This window comes from Nannobrachium achirus (genome assembly GCF_963921795.1).
Source record: "Nannobrachium achirus genome assembly, chromosome: 9".
Classification (NCBI taxonomy): Eukaryota; Metazoa; Chordata; class Actinopteri; order Myctophiformes; family Myctophidae; genus Nannobrachium; species Nannobrachium achirus.
This window is the reverse complement of record NC_137818.1, coordinates 17,645,119-17,667,853: the sequence shown is the minus strand read 5'-3', so window position 1 is coordinate 17,667,853 and position 22,735 is coordinate 17,645,119. Positions and strand designations below refer to the sequence as shown.

General features: G+C 43.0%; 1 protein-coding gene across 1 annotated transcript; it reads left to right on the top strand.

Moving 5' to 3' along the window:
* The first annotated feature begins 1,878 nt into the window (after window positions 1-1,878).
* Window positions 1,879-22,351, top strand: ptpn1 (protein tyrosine phosphatase non-receptor type 1). Its single transcript, XM_080733092.1, has 9 exons — window positions 1,879-2,019; window positions 5,193-5,283; window positions 6,074-6,174; window positions 9,505-9,603; window positions 11,423-11,560; window positions 14,789-14,998; window positions 17,421-17,582; window positions 20,984-21,153; window positions 21,752-22,351. The coding sequence occupies exons 1-9, from the start codon at window positions 1,963-1,965 to the stop codon at window positions 22,089-22,091; spliced, it is 1,368 nt and encodes a 455-aa protein (XP_080589218.1). The 5' UTR covers window positions 1,879-1,962; the 3' UTR covers window positions 22,092-22,351.
* Window positions 22,352-22,735: the final 384 nt, after the last annotated feature.

Below are 22,735 nucleotides of genomic sequence, written 5' to 3'. Positions count from 1 at the left end.
GGCCGCAAATGGCCCCTGGTGTAGTATGGTGTGGTGTGGTGCTAAAGCTGCAGTCGAAAAGGGGCTTTTGAGTTGTAAAAAGGGACCCCAATTTAAACAAGTCTAAAGTCTTTATTGTGGTGCGTATCTGTTTAGTTGACCGACTACCAGTGCAGTAACTGTACTGTCCTGTACCTTTTCCTATATGCAAACCACTTAAAGTCTTCAATCAGGCAATCTCTTCCAAAAAGCTGTTTAGAGGTTTCCACAAGAGCCTAGCTATTTCCAATTTTCTGTTATTTTACGTCTACATAATGTTAGACGTAAAATAACAGAAAACTGGAAATATTTAGGCTATCATAGCCTAAAATGTTTTTACTCCACATTACCAAGTTACTTTGTAGACTTAGATTATAGCCTACAATCATACCCTGGCCTATTTTATACGTTGGACCAAAAATAGACTCACAACGTGTGATCGTGTGGGGTCCTTGATTGATAGCCTAATATTAAAATAGTTTGAGAACTGCTTTATGATGTGAGCAATATCTATGGGTGTCACAAGAGAGGGGGGAGTGAGTGGGACTGAGTTACTAGGGCCCAAGGTGGAGGGGCCTTGATTATTTTATACTTTACATTGAAAAATAGCAGATCTACAAGCTCACAAAGCGGTGAGTTGTAAAAAGTCGTGAAAATGTGTGCAAATCTTTGAATAGTAAGGCCTATGTATTTTTTAAGCATTTGTAACAAAAATTTTGCTTCTGGGGGGTCCCTGGAACTACATATTTTGAGATGGGAAACATGTTTTTCAAAAAACCTTAGAAGGATTAGAAATATTCAAAGACTTGCGCACATTTTCACAATTTAAAAAAATAAAATAAAAAAAATATATATGAAAAAATTAAAATAATAATAATAATAATGAAAAAATATTAAAATACCAATTAAAACACCAAGTGACACCCCTGGGTGTGAGCGACACCGTCGTACCATTGAGTATACATTATACACACACCGCCCCCCAACCTACAAGGACGGTCGTGATAAAACGTGTAGGAGGAGTCTATGGCGTGTTTCCGGCCAAGTTGAGTAATACATACCAAGGATGGTGCTGTGATGTCACAAACAATTAATCCGTAGGGCGTAGCTAACCTCGCCCACCAGGTTTTCATCCGATCCAGATCATCCAGCACCAGTTGTTTGTAGCAAGCATAATAATAATAATAAGAATTAATATTACAATAAATGTTTTACCACTAGCCTATAACCACTTGAGGCGAACCAAGGCTCATGGACAAAGACTAAGCCCATATTTACCTCCCCTTTTCCACAGTAAATATCTTCCCTTTTTATTTGCCTTTTTTCTTCTTTTGAATGTTTTTTCCCCCTTTTTTTATTGATGATATTCTATGCAAAGTACTGTGTTCTATCCGTCTGTCTTTCAATGTTATGAGATACATAAAGTGGTTCCCTGTTTGTTGTTATAGTAAATAAGCCGAAAAGCTTACTAGGATCTCCTTTTAGTTGACCTTGTACCAGTGATTTGTACAGTCATGAAACTGTAGCCTACTTTTTCCTATGCAACATTCACATTCTAATACATTATTCAATCAATCAAATGCTAGTAGTAACCTGTCCGAAGCACTTCCTGCTTCCCGTTGCCGCCTGTTTACGTCACGGACGCATCCTTGGGCCACATAGGCCGTAGTATGTTTCCGGTAAAGAGGCATTGAAGCAGCCAGCCAGCCAGCAGGCCTGTTAAGACAACAGTCACAATGTATGTAATGGATGTAAGGTTTAGTTAAAAAGCTAAAACACACACTCACACAAAAAGGATCCGCCGTCTCGTGGACCCGCTGCCGGTGTCGGTTCGGTGGACGGTACCGACCCTTTGATCATAAGAACCGTCCGCGGGGAGGCAGCCTGTGATCGAACCGTCCTACCGTGGGACGGACGGACCGGGGACCCACCGGGAGGACCGCGATGGAAGCCGAGTTTCGGGAAATCGATGACCCCGGCAGTTGGAGCGCCGTCTACCAGGTATGATGATCCGTTCAATGATGGATGGATGGGGGCGATCGGTCGGTTCTGTTCGGTTAGACGATGAAGGTGTTAATCGATTAGGTGATTGACTGATTAATCGGGCCGAGATGTGAGGATAGAGCCGCCGCGGTCCAAACAGAAGACTAGTGCAACGTGAATGATCATGATCAGTGTTGTTTTAGTTCCTCTATTAGTTCAGAGACAGATCTTACACATCGATTTGAAAGCATGACTCTCTGTTTGTATGGAGAGCCTTTGAACTACTAAGGCCTACTACTAACCCCTGGAGTGTTTCTCAAACTTTTACATTTCGAGGTCGCCCCTTTAACTCTGACAGTGTGCAAATGGAATCAAATGGACCCACTAGGGTCCATTTGGACACTGTCAGAGTTACAGACTTGTGGATTCCAGAGAGCCCCTGGAATCCACTTTGAGAACCACTGTCCTTACATGATTGATGTTCTGTCTGTGTCTCATAAATAGAACTGCCAGGGACCCTCCCCATCGTATCTATATAGTCTACTGTAGATCAGGGTATTCAACGTTTTTTCAGGCCAAGGACCCTTAGCTGAGATAGAGAGAGATGAAGCAGGGACCCCCACTACATATTATTATATTGTGTAACCTGCTTTGCAGATTACACTTTTCAGGTTACACTTTTCCATACATTTCGTGTAAGATGGCTTCAAGACTTGTTTGACAGCACTGTCAGTGTGTAGTGTGTACTTGGTCTGATCTTATTCCCCTATCCAGTAACACACCAAACCTCTTTGCGGAAAATAGCAGATATACAAGTTCACAACCCCTTGCAGTGAGGTTTTTGTGAGAATGTAGACCATCCATTTTTGGCAAAACTTCTCAGAATAGGGATGCTATTAGGGATGGTAACCAGTCTACTCGCCAACAAACCTGTACTGTACTGTACTGGTAAATGGTAAATGGTGCATTTATATAGCGCTTTTATCCAAGGCGCTTTACATAGATTGTGCATTACATTCACCCATTCACGCACGCATTCATACACCGGTGGCGGAGGAAACCATGCAAGGCACCAACCTACTCACCGGGAGCAATTAGGGGTTCAGAGTCTTGCTCAAGGACTCTTCGACATTAACTCAGGGGGAGCCCGGATTCGAACTGGGAACCCTTCGGGAACCCTAACCATAACGGTTTCTCTACCCCTGAGCTATACCGCCCCTGAGAACTGCAGTGGTTCTCAACCTTTTCAGGCCGCAATGAACTGGGGACCCCCCACCCTGACGAGTACTAGGCCTACTTGGAGTTGGAGGAGTTTAGGCAACACAATTCTTTTGTGAAAATAGACGATCTATATGCTGTAGATCGGCTATTTTCACAATTTCTGCCTCTAATATTTGACAGTTTGGTCAATGTTTAATTTGGCATTTCAGAGGTATTAAAAAGTCCTTAAATTGTCACTTTAGAAACGTGCAGATACCCTCTATACACTTAAACTTTTTGTTGGTTTGTTTACTGTAGAGTGGGATTAATCATCTGGGGACCCCCAACATTTTTTTTCCAGAACCACTGCTGTACTGCAGGGTTTCTCAAAGTGGGTGCTGTGATGCAAATCCAGGGGTGCCACAATACACTTCTTTTCTTTTTTTTTTTAAGATTTATTCTTGTGGCCTTTATTACTTTTTTGATAGGAAAGTAGACTGACAGGAAATGGGGAGAGACATGCAGCAAAGGTCGTCAAGAACGGGACTCGAACCTGCGACACACTGTCAGGCATCAGAGCCTATGTGGTATTTGCCTGGATCGCAAGGCCAGCGAGCGCTGAGCGCCCCTCCGCAGTATACCTTTGATAATATTTGGAATTTATCAATATCACTTCATTTTAACCACATGGACCCTCTATTAAACGGAGTACTTGGTGCATCCTTTTTCAAACTACACCAAATCTCTTTGTTAAAAAATAGCCGATCATCTACAACATAGATATAAAAAGATAGATACCTCATCCGCCGGCTCCGCTAACGGCATGTATATCAACTGGAGGCAGAACGTCCGGAAAAACGGAGGGAACTCTGCCAGTCAAAAGATTGAGAACCACTGCGGTGCTGTTCTGTACTGGCTGACTGTCACCTCCTTTTTCAAAATGGACAGTAATTGAATGTGGATAAACTATTTAACTCTCACACTCACTCACTCACGTCCAAAAGTGCAATGTTACACTTTTTAAGCATCCATATTCTGGTGGAAACATTTTTGCCAAAGAAACTGCTGATCTACAAGCTCACGCGTGATGCAATGTGAGATTTTGGTGTAGATGCGAAAAAGGTCCAAGAACAGAGACAACTCGGGTCCATTTTAAGTCTAGAGCAGTGGTTCTCAACCCTTTCAGGCTGCGACCCCCAAAATAATCATATTTTAACTGGACCCCCCCACCCTGCACAAGCACTTGGAATTGTAGGAGTTGGCATTATTATTTAGTTTGACTATTCCATTGTGAAGCTTGTAGATCTGCTATTTTCACAATGTCTGCCTCTAATATTTGACAATTTTACCAATGTTTGACCAGAGGTACTAAAAAAAAGTCCTTAAATTGTCATTTAGAAACGTGCATATACCCTCTATACACTCAAACTTTAAATTGGTTTGTTTACTGTTGAGTGAGGAAACAATGTTTCACAATGTGAATGTAATCATCTGGGGACCCCCCCCCCCCCCCCCCCCCCCAACATTTCTTTTTATTTGGGGACCCCCAGGTTGACAACCACTGGTCTAGAGAGGGTTCAAGTGGAGATACATTTTCGAATATTGTTTTGTTCAGATTTTAGACCTAACCTACAGTAAGTGAAAGTATACCTGCTCAACCATTCATTCTGTCCTTAAGAATTGTAAACAACCAGAGGAACAAAAGATCACTAATAATGAATGGTAAATGGTGCATTTATGTAGCGCCTTTATCCAAGGCGATTTACAGAGATTGAGGAAACCATGCAAGGCACCCACCAACCTGCTCACCGGGAGCAACTGGGGTTCAGTGTCTTGCTCAAGGACACTTCGACACTAACTCTGGGGGAGCCCGGGATCGAACTTGGAACCTTCCGGTTGCTAAGAGGCCACTCTACCCCTAGTCCACTTCCTCCTGAGTTTTAACAAGTTTTAAATAGAATACGTTTTTCTTTTTATCTTTTTTCACACAGGAAATTCGTCAGCAGTCGAGCGAACTGCCATGCAAACTCGCCAAGTTGCCCGAGAACAAAAGTCGGAATCGTTACAGAGATGTCAGCCCATGTAAGTAAAATGGTTTACATTTCCTCTTCTAGCGGTGGTTCTCAAACATTTTCATTTTCACACAAGACCGCCCAAATCATATTGTATGTACTTCGCCGTGGACCCTCCTATCTAAAAAGCATTTGTAGAGACACTATAAGAGAACATTTATTGCCAAAGTGTAACATTGGGTTAAAAGTGATTAAACTGATTTTTGATGCTATAATATAGTTTCAACTAATTTCACTGGGGACCCCACCTGGAACCCCTGCAAGGCCACCTGGGGGTCCCCAGACCCCACTTTGAGAACCTGTTGTCTTTTAGCGGCGCTATCCAAAGCGTGCATGTAACAATGTGCATTTTCATTCAGCTATTCACGTCACACATGCATTCACACACTGACGGCAGAGGAAACCATACAAGTCACTATCCTGCAGAATCCTGTGCTAGTAGTGTATAGTGGCGTTTCCATAAAGCCTCTTAATGCTCATTAAGGCTTTTGCGCATAAATCTTTTTATGGAAACAATTCAAAATTCGAATAAACTTTCATTATCCGCAAAAACCTTTATGTGCTTGGAGGAGGTGGATTTTGAGGCTTTATCGAAAAAACTAAATGTGCATTAGTGAATGGAAACGGGTCAGCCAATAAATGTGTTGTTTTTGCAGTTGACCACAGTAGAATTCTATTTGTTGTGTTTACAGTTGACCACAGTAGAATTCTATTTGTTGTGTTTACAGTTGACCACAGTAGAATCCTATTTGTTGTGTTTACAGTTGACCACAGTAGAATCGTATTTGTTGTGTTTACAGTTGACCACAGTAGAATCCGCCTGCAGCTGGGGATGAACGACTACATCAACGCCAGCCTCATCACGGTGGAGGAAGCGGAGAGGAAGTACATCCTCACTCAGGTACCATGATGCTCATCTGAACCACTGAACTTTGTCAGACTTTTCCCACAGTTCCAACATCTGGCTTTGTCTGGGGACGCAAAGCGTGGCCTACATCTGGCCTACATCTGGCCTACATCTTGGCACAAAGCGCTCAAAGTTTGTTGTACGCCCAGGGTCACATTGGCCATGGGGGACGCTTACTTCACACTAGGTGTGATTTTTTTTAGGGATGGTCCGATCAGGTTTTTTGGAACCGATCACCGAGCACCGATCACAAAAGTTTGATCACCCGATACCGATCAATCACCGATCCGATCAAGTTATTATTTATATATTATTTATATTTTCTAAATGTTAATCTTTTAACATTAATTAATTAATTCACTCATGAATTCATTTATATATTTGCCTTATACCGTAAATGCTCTAATAATATCCTATATTTAATAAAGAACCGGACCTGCTTTAATTTCCGGGTGCGCAATTGAATTAAGTAATTAAGAGCCGACGCTCCAATAAGAGCCTCCTTTTTCCTCTTTTTTTTACGTTACGTATCATTCAGGAGTACCTTTCTCCACTCTGTCTGACTGTCACTCACATCCCAAGCCAGCTGTTACGGTGATTTACCGTACACTGTCTACAAACTGCGCAGCGATATTTGGACGCCGCTCATTTCACGTTCCGTTTGGCAAAGACGGATGACTTTGGCAACTTACCGGGGCGCGTGCGTGTGCGTAGTCCTCGCGAACATCGGCGCGTGGATGACGGCCGCACATGAGATCTTTAGCGTGGAAGTGTAATCCAAACAGTAAATGAAGCTCAATGAAGCTAATGCGGCTATACCAGGCTATACTAGTATCCATGCTAGTATCCTGTGGTTCCTGTTTACCAGGGAGAGTCGCATCTGAATGACGAAACGAGCCGCTGAGCTTGATGGGAAATGTAGTGTTTTTTATTCCCCAGCAGTATGCTGTGTGGACTGTATTCTATTCTGATACACATTATGAGGAGCTGATTTTCAGTATGAATTGGTTAATGCAATACAATACAGCAGAATGTTATCTCTGTATGAGCCTTTCTATGATGATTTTCCAATAAAAACGCTTTTCTTTATAAATAACCTAATATATAATATATAATATTTATATTTTTTTCCAAAAATAGGGTATCTAATAAAAAAATCTGATCTGAATCATTCTGATATTTTTGAGAAATAGGAATAAAAGCCTTGTCTCTTATACTGTCCTGCTTCCAACAAGAGCCTGGTGCCCGCTACTCTTGAGACAAATAATAGCCCGGGTTCCTATAAGAGAATTTACGGTAGTTATTTACCAGCATTACTATGTATCTATTATCATAGCAGTAACTAATTATTCCTTCAGCACTGTGGAAATCAATACCCCAAAATGGCCTCAAGTGGGCATACTGAACGGCTGGTTGATCGGATGCACCGATCGGATCGGTGAATTTACCTTTTGATCTAAACCACCGATTATCGCCGATCACGCTTTGATCGGCCCGATCCGATCCATTGCCGATTGATCGGTAACATCTCCAGTATTTTTGAATACTGTTAGTGAGGTCAGTGCCAACAGAGTGGTGATTAATCAAAGACTCAGCTACAGCTAAACAGAAGAGGACACTTTCAAGATTTTTGAGAACAACTATTCTAAACTACCGTTCTAAATTCTAAGGGTTTTCTGAAAAAAAAAAAAAAAAAAAAAAAACGTTTGTTGAGCAACAAAGTTTTGACTTGACTCGCTCATCCCCCGGTTCCACGGAAGTCATTTCTCTATGGCGAATAACATTGAGTCATCTTAAAATCGTCTCATATAAGCATTGCGGTGCAAAAATAAACAAACGGTCTTTGCGATATTGTCGGGGAGGTGGCTCTGTTTGGTTTATGATAGTCAGACACTCATATTTGATAAAGCCTATTTCTAGCGGAAAAAGTGACTAATTCGGTGACAATAACATTAGCGTTTTCTCACCATCAGTTGATTCTTCATATCAATAGGAGTCAAACCGCTGAGATAATTTGTTTATAATTGGAACACAGTTCTTATATGACGCGATATGAAAAAGGTCTATGGGAATTCAGAATGGGGGAAGAAAACCGTGAACCAGGTAGGATGTGTAAATTACATCACACTTCACTGCTCTATATACTTAGCCAAAAATCTAAAATGACACTGATGCTTTCCCGGTTTTAAAGGGTGGCGAGGGTGGGGCAGCTTTAATATGAGCTTGTAGTGATGGGGAGGAGTTTACAAAGGGATTTACGTTCTGCTAAACTCTGCTATGCAGCATTTCTAGTTTTAAGAATGTGTCTGTTCCTTTTTTTCTTCCCAGAATGTATAGATTGTGTACTAAATGGTTCCTTCCTGTGTGTACTAATGGCACTTCCTGTGTGTACTAATGTCACCCAAGACAAAGAAAAAAAGAAAGACATTATGCCATCTCCGTTTTACTTCCCGTATCTGTGTGAAGTATTGTTGCTGGCCGCCTTTTTTTAGGAGCACGGGAGCAGGTTGGAGTCTATTCATTCCAATGGGAGAGTGAACGTGAACACAGCTTCTGAACCATTCTTTAGCCCAGGGGTCTTCAACGTTTTCAGGACAAGGACCCCTTAGTTGAGAGAGAGATGAAGCAGGGACCCCCGCATTCCCGCAACCTGTTCATAGATTCCATATAGTTTCATTGTTTGACAGCACAATCATCAGTGTATTTTGGATTCATGTCAATTTGTGTTTTCAGATACCACTTGAACTGTCAATACTTAATAAACTTGACCTTTCACTCTGTACTTAGTCTGCTCTTTTCCCCCTCTACACCAAAGCTTTTTTGCCAAAAATGGCCGATCTGCAAGCTCACAACACCTCGCAGTGCGAGGCGTTGTGAGCTTGTAGATCTGCTATTTGAAATATGCAGGGTTTTATGTGATTTTATGCTGTGAAATTGCAGCAAGTTGCGAAATATGTGACATGCAAAATATGCAGAAAGTTGAGAAATATCTGTTGTGAATTATGCGAAATATGCGGGGGTTTATGTGATTTTATGCAGTGAAATATGCGGGTAGTTCCAAAACATGCGGGCGGAAACATGTGATTACGCAGCCTTTTTGAAAACGTGACCCACGCATAATCCGCGGCATTTGGCTGATTATGCAGGAAGTGATGCGATCGCATACTGGCGTTTTTCTGGAGGGTCTAAACTCTAAATATGACTGAAACTAAATGGAATTGTACTCAAAAAGACTATGACTAAAACAATCAAAATTTGCCGTTAAAAAGAAACTGATGATGATGATGTCACTGATGTCACTTCCTGTGTGTCTCGTCCAATCAGGGCCCTCTTCCCAACACGTGCGGTCACTTCTGGGAGATGGTGTGGGAGCAGAGGACGACGGGAGTGGTCATGTTGAACCGCGTGGTGGAGAAAGGATCTGTAAGTGGAACATTATGGTCACATAGAGGATATTATGGGCTCTATTTTCGCCAAGCTAAACCCTAAACCCCTAAACTTATTTGCCTTTTTTTCTTTTTACTATTTTGAAAAACATTTTTAAATAGTTCAAATAGCTTATCTACGAGCTCACAACATGTCGATGTAGATTGGCTATTTGAAGTATTTTAAAATGTTTTTCAAAATAGTAAAATAAATGGCAATGAGGTTTAGGGTTTAGCATAGGGCCCTATGTGTGTATTTTCATAAGAGTGGTATATTTTGAAGTACGGAAGCATAAGGGATGGCAGTTTATAACTAAGTTTGACTTCATCTCACTCCTCTTTTCGTATATGTTTAGATAACTTTCTTTCTCTATTCATGTTTCTTTTCTCTTTTTTTCTTTTTTTTTTTCATAAATGAATCCTACTTCAGTGTTTCTCAAACTTTTTGGGCTTCAACACCTCCAATTCCTGATTGCTGAATCCAAGTGCCCCTTTTATCTACAACATTTTGATTAGACAATACTGACATCACAAGTCTTGTTTTGATGTCAATATGTTGAAAATAAAAGTATGTAGCCTAATGTTTTCTATGTAGTAGAAAACAGTAGTAAAACATTACTTACTTAATTTGGTTTAAAGCGTTACAGAGCAGCCTTTTCACATGCATGTGTCAATGTTTGGTCATTAAACGTAATGGTAAAACTGTCCTACTTGGATCATACTACAGCGTCACACAAAAGCATCAAAAGTAGCAGATCCGAGCTAGTGGATCTGCTTTTGAATTTGGATCCTGAAAAGCAACAGTTTTGGACATAATGACAGAGACGATGTGACTGTGTTCAGTGTTTGTAGGTGAAGTGTGCTCAGTACTAGATGTGACTGTGTGTCCGTGCACGGACAAATGTGTCCGTGGCAAGATTCAGGTTTTGTCCATGGCAAATTCTAGATTTTCCTTTTTACACACCATTATAACTTTCTTATTTTCATCATAAGACCCAACTACTGAATGTCAAGTCTCCAGGTTCTATTCACAATTTGTATGAGTGACACTTATTTACTACGTGACTATATGGCAAAAGGAGTCCACTATAGTGGTTCTCAATGTTTTATTTGCAAGGACCCCCATAACACTGAGTGTGTACAAATGGAACCTAATGGACGCGTAAGGGAGATGTGGCGGCGTAACGGCATGGATTTCTACACAGAGAGGGCAACTCTTTCAACATAAGATGACGCATTCAAGTTCAGGAGAATTTGGGCAAGGCAATTCTCTTGAATGCTGCCCTGAGGTGTGGCATGATGCATGATTACAGACGGATAAAAGAGCAGGGGCTCACCTTGTTTTCTATGGGTGCATGTGCCTACTGCAGTGTTAAGTAGTCAGATGGAGCCAGCAGCCACGTTCACACATAGACATCAAAGGGGGCTTGAGCCCCTGCCCTTTTATCCGTCTGTAAAAAGTTCCCTCTCCAGACCATGAATGGAGTTGTTACTATAGAAATGCAAATGTCCTCTTTCCTTGCCATTCCTGAATGCAGCATTCAAGAAAATGTGCTTGTCCAAACTCTCCTGAACTTGAATGCAGCATGTTGAAATAATTGCCCTCCCTGTGTAGAAATCCGTGCCGTTATGCCACATCTCCCGTATTGACTTGATTATGCTTAGTTCAGTGTGGTATCAAGCACCGAAAATAGCCGACCTCCAAGCTCACAACACGTCGCAGCGTGTTGCGTTGTGAGCTTTATATTTTCACCAAAATTCCCTTTTTAGAAATGGCAGTCCTGCCTCTAACATTCTCTGCACATCCCTGTTTGCAGGTGAAGTGTGCTCAGTACTGGCCACACAGGGAGGAGGTGGACGCCATCTTTGAGGACACCAACTTCAAGCTGACCCTGCTGTCCGAGGACGTCAAGTCCTACTACACCGTCCGCCGGCTGGAGCTACAAAACCTCTCCGTAAGATTTGAGTCGTCTAAATCGCTGGTTTTCAACCCTTTTCACGTCACGGTCCATTATTTTGTTCGGCATTTGAGCCACGGACCACCATTTGATGACATTTAAGCCTCTCAGACCCAGAAGTTTTAGAATATTTTGTTATCGTTGGATAACCGGATCACTGGATCCAACTAAATGGTAAATGGTGCATTTATATAGCGCTTTTATCCAAAGCGCTTTACAGAGATTGTGCATTACATTCACCCATTCACGCACACATTCATACACCGGTGGCGGAGGAAACCATGCAAGGCACCAACCTACTCACCGGGAGCAACTAGGGGTTCAGAGTCTTGCCCAAGGGCCCTTCGACATTAACTCAGGGGGAGCACGGTTTCGAACTGGGAACCCTTCGGGAACCCTTCGTGCTCTAATAACGGTTTCTCTACCCCTGAGCTATGCCGCCCCTACAACAAAATATTCTCCTGAGAGGCTAAATGTCATCGAATGGTGGTTCTGTGGCACAAATACTGAATAAATAATGGACCTTGATATGAAAAAGGTTGTAAACCACTGCTGTACATAACAGTACGTTTGTCTTTTTCCTTATCTCTCTACCTGAAACCACAACTGCTGTTCCTCCTCTGGGTGACTGAATTTCCCCCCGCAGGATAATAAAAGTACCGTTGTGCTCGAAATTATTCAACCCCCTCTGAAAATTAGGTTTATTAGTGTAGCCATTATTCCTTTAACTTTGAACTTGTGATCTATGCTCAAAACCGTACTTTTAGGAACATTCATTGCTTGATTGTCTGCCAACCAGCCTTATGTGTAACTAGGGACGGGTATCGTTCACCTTTGAATCGATAGGATACCTTTTTCGATACCTGGGAATCGATACGATACCCTTTTCGATACCATTTTCGATACTTTTTATTTAAGTTTAACTTCTCTACCGCTGCTGTGGTAGAGCAGAGGTGATGATGATGATCACACAGTGTGGCGGAGCGGAGAGTATAGATGTTGGATAATCATCATAATAATAAACATTATAGGCTATTGTCGGCTATTTTCCACAGTAACGAGTGTAGCCTACTAAAGCAGTCATTAAACTCTCAGTAGCGTTCCAGAGCACCAGCTTCGACTGCTCTCTTCGCATTCAATCCGACTTTTTCACCATTTCTCAGACGTTTGAATGCAGAGAGTATCCACGGGGTATCCACGGAGGAGTATCCACGGTATCCTGTTCTCCGTGCACTTTGAAGTACGCATGCGCCGATATCTGTCGCCTTGAATATTATTCCCCTCAGGGGAATCGAACCCAAACCGTGGGTTTGTTGCATCCGTGCTCTACTGACTGAGCTAATGAACGGATGATGTGACTCCTTTTTTGTGCATTCATCTTTGACGTGGATAGTGGGGTAGACGTGGATAGTAAGGGACTGAATATTTACTATTCTGTCCATAACGGCACATATCTCGGTAACGCGGCTGAGTGGGATTGGGCGCCGTTCCCACCGCTCGTCGCGGCAACTCAGCTCGCTAGCGCTCGCCTCGGTGGCGACTCACGGGGGTCATCGGCGCCCAATACCGCGCCGCTCCGTCGGGGTCTGTGGCGTGGAGCGTTACACCGGGGAACAGAGAATCCTTGACATCTGGTTTGATGCTGGGATTCAGCTCTGTTTTTATTATTTGGCACCTCTGAGGTTGACCACTAGATGTCGACATTTTACTACTAATATCTCTGCATTGGTGAGATACTTCTCTGCATTGGTGAGAAACTTGGATACCCAGTATCCAGTATCCATGGATACCTCTGCATTGAAGCATCTGAAAGCACGTGAATATTTCGCATTAAGTGCGTTGATATCATTCGAAACAGGTGTCCAGAGTATCGAAACGAGTTATCGTTTGTTTTTACGTGAACCGATACCCGATAGTAATGATGTCATGCAATCGATACCATTAAAAGTATCGCAGACGATACCCATCCCTATAACATTAAAAGTTATTCAAATAATATTTATGTAATTAAAAGTTATTAAAAGACTAATGCTGTGGTTCAATTCAATTATCTATGATCAAAAGTAATGTGGCTATGGCTATTCAACCCTGTTACGGTAATTTCAACCCTGTTACCACATATCATTTTAATAAAAAATAAACAAATTACCTCATCAGCGCACAAGGGTTTGACCTGTTGTGCTTTAAAGAGCTTAAAAAATGAAAAGGAAAAGGATATATAAAACAATTGCAAAGGCACTGAATGTTCCTAAAGGTTAAAGGAACAGTGGCTACCATAGACATAGAAAGGTAGACGCCTCCTTCGGCTCTGGTGCATATGCATCGGGAGACCAAGGGAATCCGTGTGCATCGCTTCCACGTGCGCCACACATACGGACGTTGGTAGGCCAATCAGAGGTAGGTGGGGGGCGGGTCTTTACGTACGTGCTGTGATTGGCCAGTAGTCACTTTGACTGGCAGCGATCCCTGCATGATTTTTTGACAATCGGGCAAGCTACACCCTGCCAACGTGTGATTGGCTTGCAGCAGTCCAAGGCACTACAGTCCCTTTTGGGAGCGTGTTGCTATTTCTACATTATCTACGTTATCTTTTCGACAACCAAACCTAACCCAAACCCTAACCTCCGTGGGGTGTAGCGAGAAAAAGTGGCACGAGCAGGATACGAACCCCGTGTGCATGGATCGGGAGCACAGTGACTAGTCCACTAAGCCACTGAGCCCGGTGCTTGGAACGGCATTCAGTCTGTATTAGTAGGGGAGGAAAAGGGGCCTCGCGAGGTTGCCATTTAAATGACGCTTGGCCAATCACAGCGCGTCTTTTCCGGGACTTGCCCAATTGTCATTACGTTTAGATATCAGGCGCGATCCCTTAGTTTTTCCAGGAAGTCCGGACTGCAATTGGTGCACGTCGCTCCAATGAACTGCAGAGGCGAATGAGGCATCTAACTTTTTATATCTGTGGTGGTTACACTAATGAACCTAATTTACAGATGGGGTTTAATCATTTTGAGTACAAAGGTACCTGTCTCTTATAGTAGTAGTAGTAGTAAACTTCTCCAACCTTGCATATTTTATCTTTTTATTTATCTTTTTATTCTACTTTGTTTTTTGCACTGTATGCACCTTGTGGGATTGGGCTCAAATTTCGTTGTTCACTGAACTTGTTCTGTGTAATAATGACAAATAAAAATCTATTCTATTCTATTCTATACTCTTTCTCTGCAGACAGAAGAACGGCGGGAGATCCTGCACTTCCACTACACCACCTGGCCCGACTTCGGCGTCCCGGACTCGCCCGCCTCCTTCCTGAACTTCCTGGTGCGGGTCAGAGAGTCGGGCGTGCTGCGGGCGGACCAGGGGCCCGTGGTGGTGCACTGCAGCGCCGGCATCGGGCGCTCCGGGACCTTCTGTCTGGTGGACACCTGCCTCCTGCTGGTCGGTACCGCTCACTGCACCCACTCTTTGCTGTTTTTTACTTTGTTTCAACCCATTAAGACCGGGAACGTAACCGCTTTAACCATTTTATACTTTGGCTGTTCAAAAATAGCAGATACACAAACTCATAGCGTGGCGCCGAGTGTCCTTGCAAATAACCAAACAAACATCACTTGCCCTACCTTTTAAAGCTGCAGTCCATAATACTTTACTGTTGTGTGAATAAAATGTTATGTTTATGTGTATGGTAGGGTATATTAATACAATATAACTGATATAAATGTGGTTGTAGTTGGTCTCCCTGCTCCTCTATTGAGACGTGTAGATCCTATGGTCTGATATGACACCTACTGGCTGACAAGTGGTACTACACGATAGTCAAAGCCCAATGTACATTGTCGGGCTTTCTGTTGCAGCCAGTGCTGGCGGCAGGACTCAATGGCTAATGGGGCCGTCCGTGAGCTTAAGGTTGCTACCACTAAGTATACAAATGAGTGTTTCACCTTTGTTTTCGAGTATTTGCCGGTTTCACTGATGTGGCCGGGGGGTCTGCGTGATGGGGCTCGGCCCCAGCCGCCCCCCTCGTGCCGCTGGGCCTGGTTACAGCTTAACATTGGAAATGTTGCTGCTCATTTGGGTTTTAATCCTGGGTAGGGCAAAGAAGTTGTTTAGTATATTTTAGCTTTAAATACCGGTGTTACCAACTTAAAGCGCAAGTCCACTTAATCCTTAAATATATGTACTGTACTTCCTTGTATGAAGGATAGTAAAATATAGTCACACAGTACAATGGTAGATTGACTTTTCTTGTCTTGTTTTTCTTTTTTCTTTTTACAACAAGAAAAAATAGGTTTGCCACTTAAACCCTATACGGTCCCTTATAACTCTGTAATAGTGTCATTTCTGTTTGCTGTTATTGTGGACAGACCTTTTGCTGAAAATGGCCGATCGACAATGTTGTGAGCTTGCCGATCTGCCATTTCCTGCGAACGACTTCACCACAATAAGGATGCTGGGGTTTAAGTGGTTAATTTCTGCTTCCTTGTCAGTGGTGTCGTGCGACCTACAAGCTCACAACGCAATTGAATAAATGTACCCAAAAGTAAAAAAAAAAAGGAATTTTGTTGCTTACGGTAATCAAAGTATCCCATTAATTTATGCCAGGTCATGGTGCGTCCAGTGCAACGTTTCACCTCGGAAAACAACAGGAAGTGTTTTGAGAGCGATGTTTAGTTGTGAATGACATTGTGTGTGATGTACAATCCCTACAACTCCACCCGTTCACTCAGATCCGCTAACACAGTGATGGCGCTAAAAATACAAAAAACAGGACAAAATTCCACTCCTAGCCAATTGTCCAGTCCTAAACCCTATTTCCACTGTAGGGCCAACCCAGAACTAGAACTAGAACTTTCCAGAACCAAGAATGTTCAAGAACCTGTGAAGTTCCGGGACCAAGTTCTGCTTACGTTTTCATATAACCAGAACTAACCGGGAAGGTCCCCAAAAAAAAGACCAGCAGCGCTGCTGGCCCCTCCCATATGTTCCCAGAACTAAAATGTAGTACTACATCAAGAGCAGGACCTAAAAAAGGTTCCAGGAACCTCGTCTGGAACCGGGCCGTACGCAATGGAAAAAAAAACAGAACCAAAAAAAATAGGTTCAGGTTCCTGAAAGTTCTGGTTCCACCTTGCAGTGGAAAAGGGGCTCTCTAGACAATTCACTCTCCTGGCCGCCAAACTGTGGAATAAACTCCCTGTCGCACTTAGAACAACAGACTCACTCCCTAGCTTCCGCCATGGACTGAAGATTCACCTTTTCAGAATCCACCTAAGCCCATAGTACTTACTGTAGCACTCACCTACCCCCCAATGACCATACATGAAAGCTGGTTAGGTGCTCGGTCTACCTACGTTATTTTTCTAGATTTCTATGCATTTGATGTATTGATGTTGTTGTACTGATGTATTACCTTGCTTATTGTAAATCGCTTTGGATTAAGGACCGGTTCACCTCTGGGACAACCAGATCTTATTTTATTGTTGTTTAGGACACGATCAACACAATCCTGAGTTATTTTTTGTCTTCAATCTGTGTTTTTAGATATTTTAGTAAGCATGCTACAACTGGTATATGATGCATTAGAATTAGATTATGCAATATCATGCTACAAAGCATCATATGACCAGTTGTAGCATGCTGAAATACTAAAATATCTAAAAACACAGATTGAACACAAAAACCGTGTCCCAAACAACAATAAAATAAGATCTGGTTGTCCCAGAGATGAACCGGTCCTTTAAGTCTGCTAAATGCCTAAATTGTAACATTGATGACCCCTGGAATCAAGCATTCAACCAAGTCGTGTGACAAGTGATTCTAACGTCCAGCTGTGTGTTTTGTGTGGTGTCGTATCGTCCAGATGTCCATCCGTCAGGACCCGTCTTCGGTGCGTATTCGGGACGTCCTGCTGGAGATGAGACGCCACCGCATGGGTCTGATCCAGACCGCCGACCAGCTGCGCTTCTCCTACCTGGCCGTCATCGAGGGGGCGCGGCTTATCAACGGAGACCACACCCTGAAGGCAAGTCCCACCCACACACGCACCTGCCTGCCGCTGTTCATTTTTCTTTTACCTAGTTTTAGTCATAGTCTTTTGACTAAAATTCCATTTTAGTTTCAGTCATATTTTAGTCATCCGATTTTATTTTTGGAAACCTGCTGCCTTGATCTACAGCAGCAGACCCCAAAATAATCATATTTTAACTGGGGACCCCCCACACTGACAATCACTAAGAGTTGAGGCATTACATTTTGTACAACTCGGCCGATCTACATGCTCACGACACCTCGCGTTGCGAGGCGTTGTGAGCATGTAGATCGGCTATTTTCACAATTTCGGCTATTTTAACAATTTTCACAATTTCTTCCTCTAATATTTGACAATTTGGTCAATGTTTAATTTGACATTTTAGAGGTATTAAAAGGTCCTTAAATTGTCTCTTTAGTAATGTGCAGATACCCTCTATACACTTAAACGTTATGTTTGTTTGTTTACTGTTGAGTGAGAAACAATGTTGCACATTAAAGAGCCTCACAGACGAAACGCGATGTTGGATCCGATCAGATCTCGTGCCCGGGGGTTTATCGGTGTTCATTTCAAACGACAGTCTTGAATTCGGGCCCGGTATATCCCGCTGTGCCAAGTGAAATATCTCAGACCATTACAAATGAGACCGACGTCTCGCGATTCTAGCCACCCACGATCTCGGGGGGGGTGGTGCCATGAGAGACACGACTAGATGGTTCTCAACCTGTGGATCGGGACCCACAGGGGTACAAGATGTACAGAAAGGGTTCCTTTAAGATGAAACCATGTTTACATACATATATTCTAAGGAAATGGGTTGTGATTTTATAATATTAAAATGACGAAATTAAACAAATATATTCGCTATCTAACGTTCGCACATTGCTGACCATACTACTGTGTATAAGTGTATTTGCCCTTCAACTATAAAATATATATTGTTTTTTATGAGACATCCATTGTAATTAGGCTATGCTCCCAAATCCATTTTATTACCTTCTGTTCGCATATGCAATGAGTCCCGCAGTGCTGCCAATCTGTTGAAGGTGAAAATCATGGAGGTTTTTTAGCGAGGTGAAACGCCATCAAAAGCCACCTCGAAGATGCAGGTTGGAACGTCATTTATATGGAGCGTGTATCACATTATCTGCGGGGATGGGTGACATAAAGTAGCCTACTGGAAATGTGCATCAAATGACAGTGCCGTCGAGCGCTGATCAGCTGCTTTTTTTCCTTTTCTTTTTTTGCGCAGCCTCTTAACAATTAAGGCACGCATGGTGCTTTCTTCAGTGGCAGTGGTACTAATTAAATATTAAAACGGCGAAATTAAACAAATATATTCGCTATAGTCTATAGTCTATAATAAAGAGTCTCTCTCTCTCTCTCTCCCTCTCTCTCTCTGTCTGTGCGATATTTGTAGCTAATAATGCAGTAGGCCTATTGATACTTTTACTTAAGTAAAGAATTGGAGTACTTTTTCCATCACTGCTCAAATTAACTGTTCATCAGCGTGAATGCTTTCAGGTGTGTATGTGTATCTGATCAATATAGGAAATTGCCCATTACATCCTGCATGACATCAAAGCGACATGTTGTGTGAAGTCTTGTGAGCATGAAAGAGTTTGAACTTGAACATGTAGTGCGCTACATCGTGAAAAAAGTATTACGAGTAGACCTAGGCTAGGCCTATAAAAGCCTTTTAAAATGTTATATCTTGCTCAAATTAATCATTACATCATTGCGCGAAACTATAGCACACGCGAGCCCATGGCATCTCACCCCTGGTCAGATCAATAATTAGCGCATCAGTTCCAGGTGGTGGTCGCTGATACGGCGAAGCGCAAATCAGGCTTGTCACTCACACAACACAGCTGCTGACGGCACCGTGTTTTAGACTTTGGTTGGTGTTATTACTGTTATGTTGATATGATTGATCTGAACCAAGCTGGACCCAGTGGATTATGTAGTCTACATGGAAGCACGTTGGCTGTCTCAGCCTGTCTGTCACAGCCATGGATTAATTGGTAGAAGTTGGTGTTACATTCTTCTTTCGTGTATCATCGTCCTTTGCACACAAGTGATAACTGCGCCATCATGACAAAACATTATAAAAACAAAGGTAGGTTGGTAGGCTAGTCTTCTAGGTACTGTGCGCACACTGGCCGCTGCTCACTTTATAGATATTATAATTATATATTCAGTTATTTTTTTGGCAAGCGAGACGCGAGATGTGATGCGCATCCAGCAAGACACGGCTGAGAGTGTCGCATCTCCAATATCATTGATTTAATAAAATCCATTGCCTCATCCAAGCTTTCAACCAACTGTCCAAAAAGGAAAAGGCTTTTTGTGAGGTGATAGAACAGCATACACTGCCCTAGCCAAATCTGCGCAGCAAAAAAAAAAAGAGAGAAAAAAGAACGCCCGTGTCCACTCCTAAAATGCATCAACCAGCATTTTAACAGCAACCAGCCAGACATTAAACAGACATGAGCTTAATCAGCTAATAGCAATTATGAATGTCCAAACCTCGCCGTTGTGGGCGTGCAGTCGCAGAAAAAAAAAAGTTTAACCTCTCGCTTTTTTTTTTTTACTGTCCCACCACCTCATCCAAGCATATAGAATAGGGACAGGCCTAGGTTCCTCAATATCATTTAGCTGGGGACCCCCTGGAACTCATTTTAGGGAGAAAGTAAGCTAAAGTAAAAAGTAAGTAGGCTATAATAATAAAAGTGTAGGCTGTTCTATTGTGAGGTGACAGAATAGCCTACACTCTGCGCAGCCTAAAAAAAGGGAGGAGCTGGCTTCATATCATCTGAAGCAATCCCGTGAGCTCATTCAGACGACAATAATTGTAAAGGATTCCTACCCGATGACCCGAGAATATCAAACTTTTTTGATATTATCGTGAGTGCTCCCGACGAGTCCCGAGGTCATAAAAAAGCTAATTAACATAATCCGATCGTGTCGGGGTACTGTTCAAGCCCAAGACCGATTCCGGGGCCGACCAAACGATTTTCCCGGGGGGTCCTCCCGAAATCTGATCGGGGATCCTCGGCCCCGGGATCGGCTCAATGTGAACGGGGCTTAAGTTAATCATCTGGCGACCCCCCATAATAATTTGGGGACCCCCCTGGGGGTCCCAACCCACAGGTTGAGAACCACTGATCTACAGGTATAAATTCAGTTTGTTTTAGTTAGTTTTGTAAACACACAATACAGTTTCAGTTAGTTAACGTTTATTTATTTCATTCAAGTTCTTATTTCGTTCACCTTTAGGGTCTCTTACTGGTATTTAGTTCAGGTAACGAAGATGTTTTTGTCAATTGTACGTTTTGGATATTTGGTTAGTTTTCATGAACTATAATAACCGTGACATGCATGTGTTGTTCCAGGAGGAATGGAAGGAGCTCTCCAACGAGGAAGACCTCCCTCCACAGTTCTCTCCTTCCCCTCCGCCCCCTCCTCCTCGCCCCAGGGACCCCCACAACGGACAGCCAGAGACCCCCGCCTTCTTCCCCCAGGACCACATCATCCCACACAACCACCACGTCCAATGTCTCGGGTCAGTCATCATTGTTTGGTTCCGTTTTAGTCATAGTGTCTTGAATACAAAATCCATTTAGTTTTAGTCATCTGAAATGTTTTAGTTTTAGTCTAGTTTAAGTCGACTAAATATCATGAGATTTTAGTTCATTCTTTGCGATCGTAGGTCTCAGAAAACCGTCACATCTTGTCAGTAACGCCTGTCAGAGGTAGATAACGCCTCAATGTCTATAGCTGACCTATGACATCACATTGTGACATCACATTCCGTCCTTGTCCCTTGTATGCCCATATATGGAGATCCCTGATGTCATCAATATTAAGCCCATAGCTTGGAATGCCCATATATGGACACATTGTGTGAGTCTCATGTGGTCTATATTCTATCTATAACATAAGACATCTATGATGTTAGACGTTAGTGTCCATATTTGGGAAAACATTTTGACCACATTTTGTCCAACTTAAACAACCAACCGCACCTCGAATCACACTTGGCAAATGAATTCCGTCCTGTGCGAATTCCGTCCTGCGCGACCTCGCCCTTTAGGGCGTCTTACTGGTATAGTGAACATATGTTCAGTTGTTCATATGTGTATCCATCGCATCGGTTACAGTTCCTCACCACAGCCGGAGCTGCGAAGGAGGACTGTCGCCGAAGAGACCCCGCCTCCTCCGGCCGCAGCCTCCCTGCCTCCACCTCCCGCCGAGGCCCCGCCTCCTGACAAAGCCCCTCCCCCTCCCGCCGAGCCCGCCTCCCCAACCTCCTCCGATCAGCATGAATGTCCGGCGGTCCCAGATGAACAGACCTCCTCCAAAGCCCAGCCGCCTGCAGCGAGCAGCAGCGAGACAGAAAAACAACCGCCGGAGTCCTGGAGCCCCTTGCTGGCCAACGTGTGCGTGGGCACGGCTCTGGCCTTCGGCGCCTACGTCTGCTACCGAGTCTGTTTCCACTGATGTCCGTCTGTCCGTCTGTCTGTCCGTCTGTCTGTCTTCACAGAGCCACCGGCCCCGGTTCCTCTACTCCGCTTCCACTGCCGGGTTTTCTTTTTTTTAATATATATATATATATACTATACTGCAGCCCCAGTGGATTGTTTGGACTTTTGAGCGGATTTCCCTCTCCTTCTTTTTTTACCACTTGAACCCTTGTGTCCCTAATCCCAGGCGAAGAGCAGAGCGGTGGCGGCCATTTTGTTTGCCATTTGTATTTTCTTTACACAGAATCAAATAGGGATGGAGCGATAATCTTTATTATCGTTTATCGTGATATTATTATTATTATTATTATTATCCTCCGTCATTCACCTTTTATTTGCCGAGCTGCATATCTGGTACCACTTAAACCCTCTATAATTTGTAAAACGGACCTGGAAATAACGTACTTGATAGTCTTTTTCTCACTTTTTTCAAAAAATAGCCGATCTACAAGCTCACAACGCCTCAGAATAATGGACGTTGGGGATATTTTGGTTATATCGCGATAATATCGTAAATCGCAATTATTGGTCACAATAATCGTGACGTGAAATGTTCATATTGTTCCATCCCTAGAATACTGAATACTGAATATAAGTGTTTTCAGAAATCTGTATGGGCTG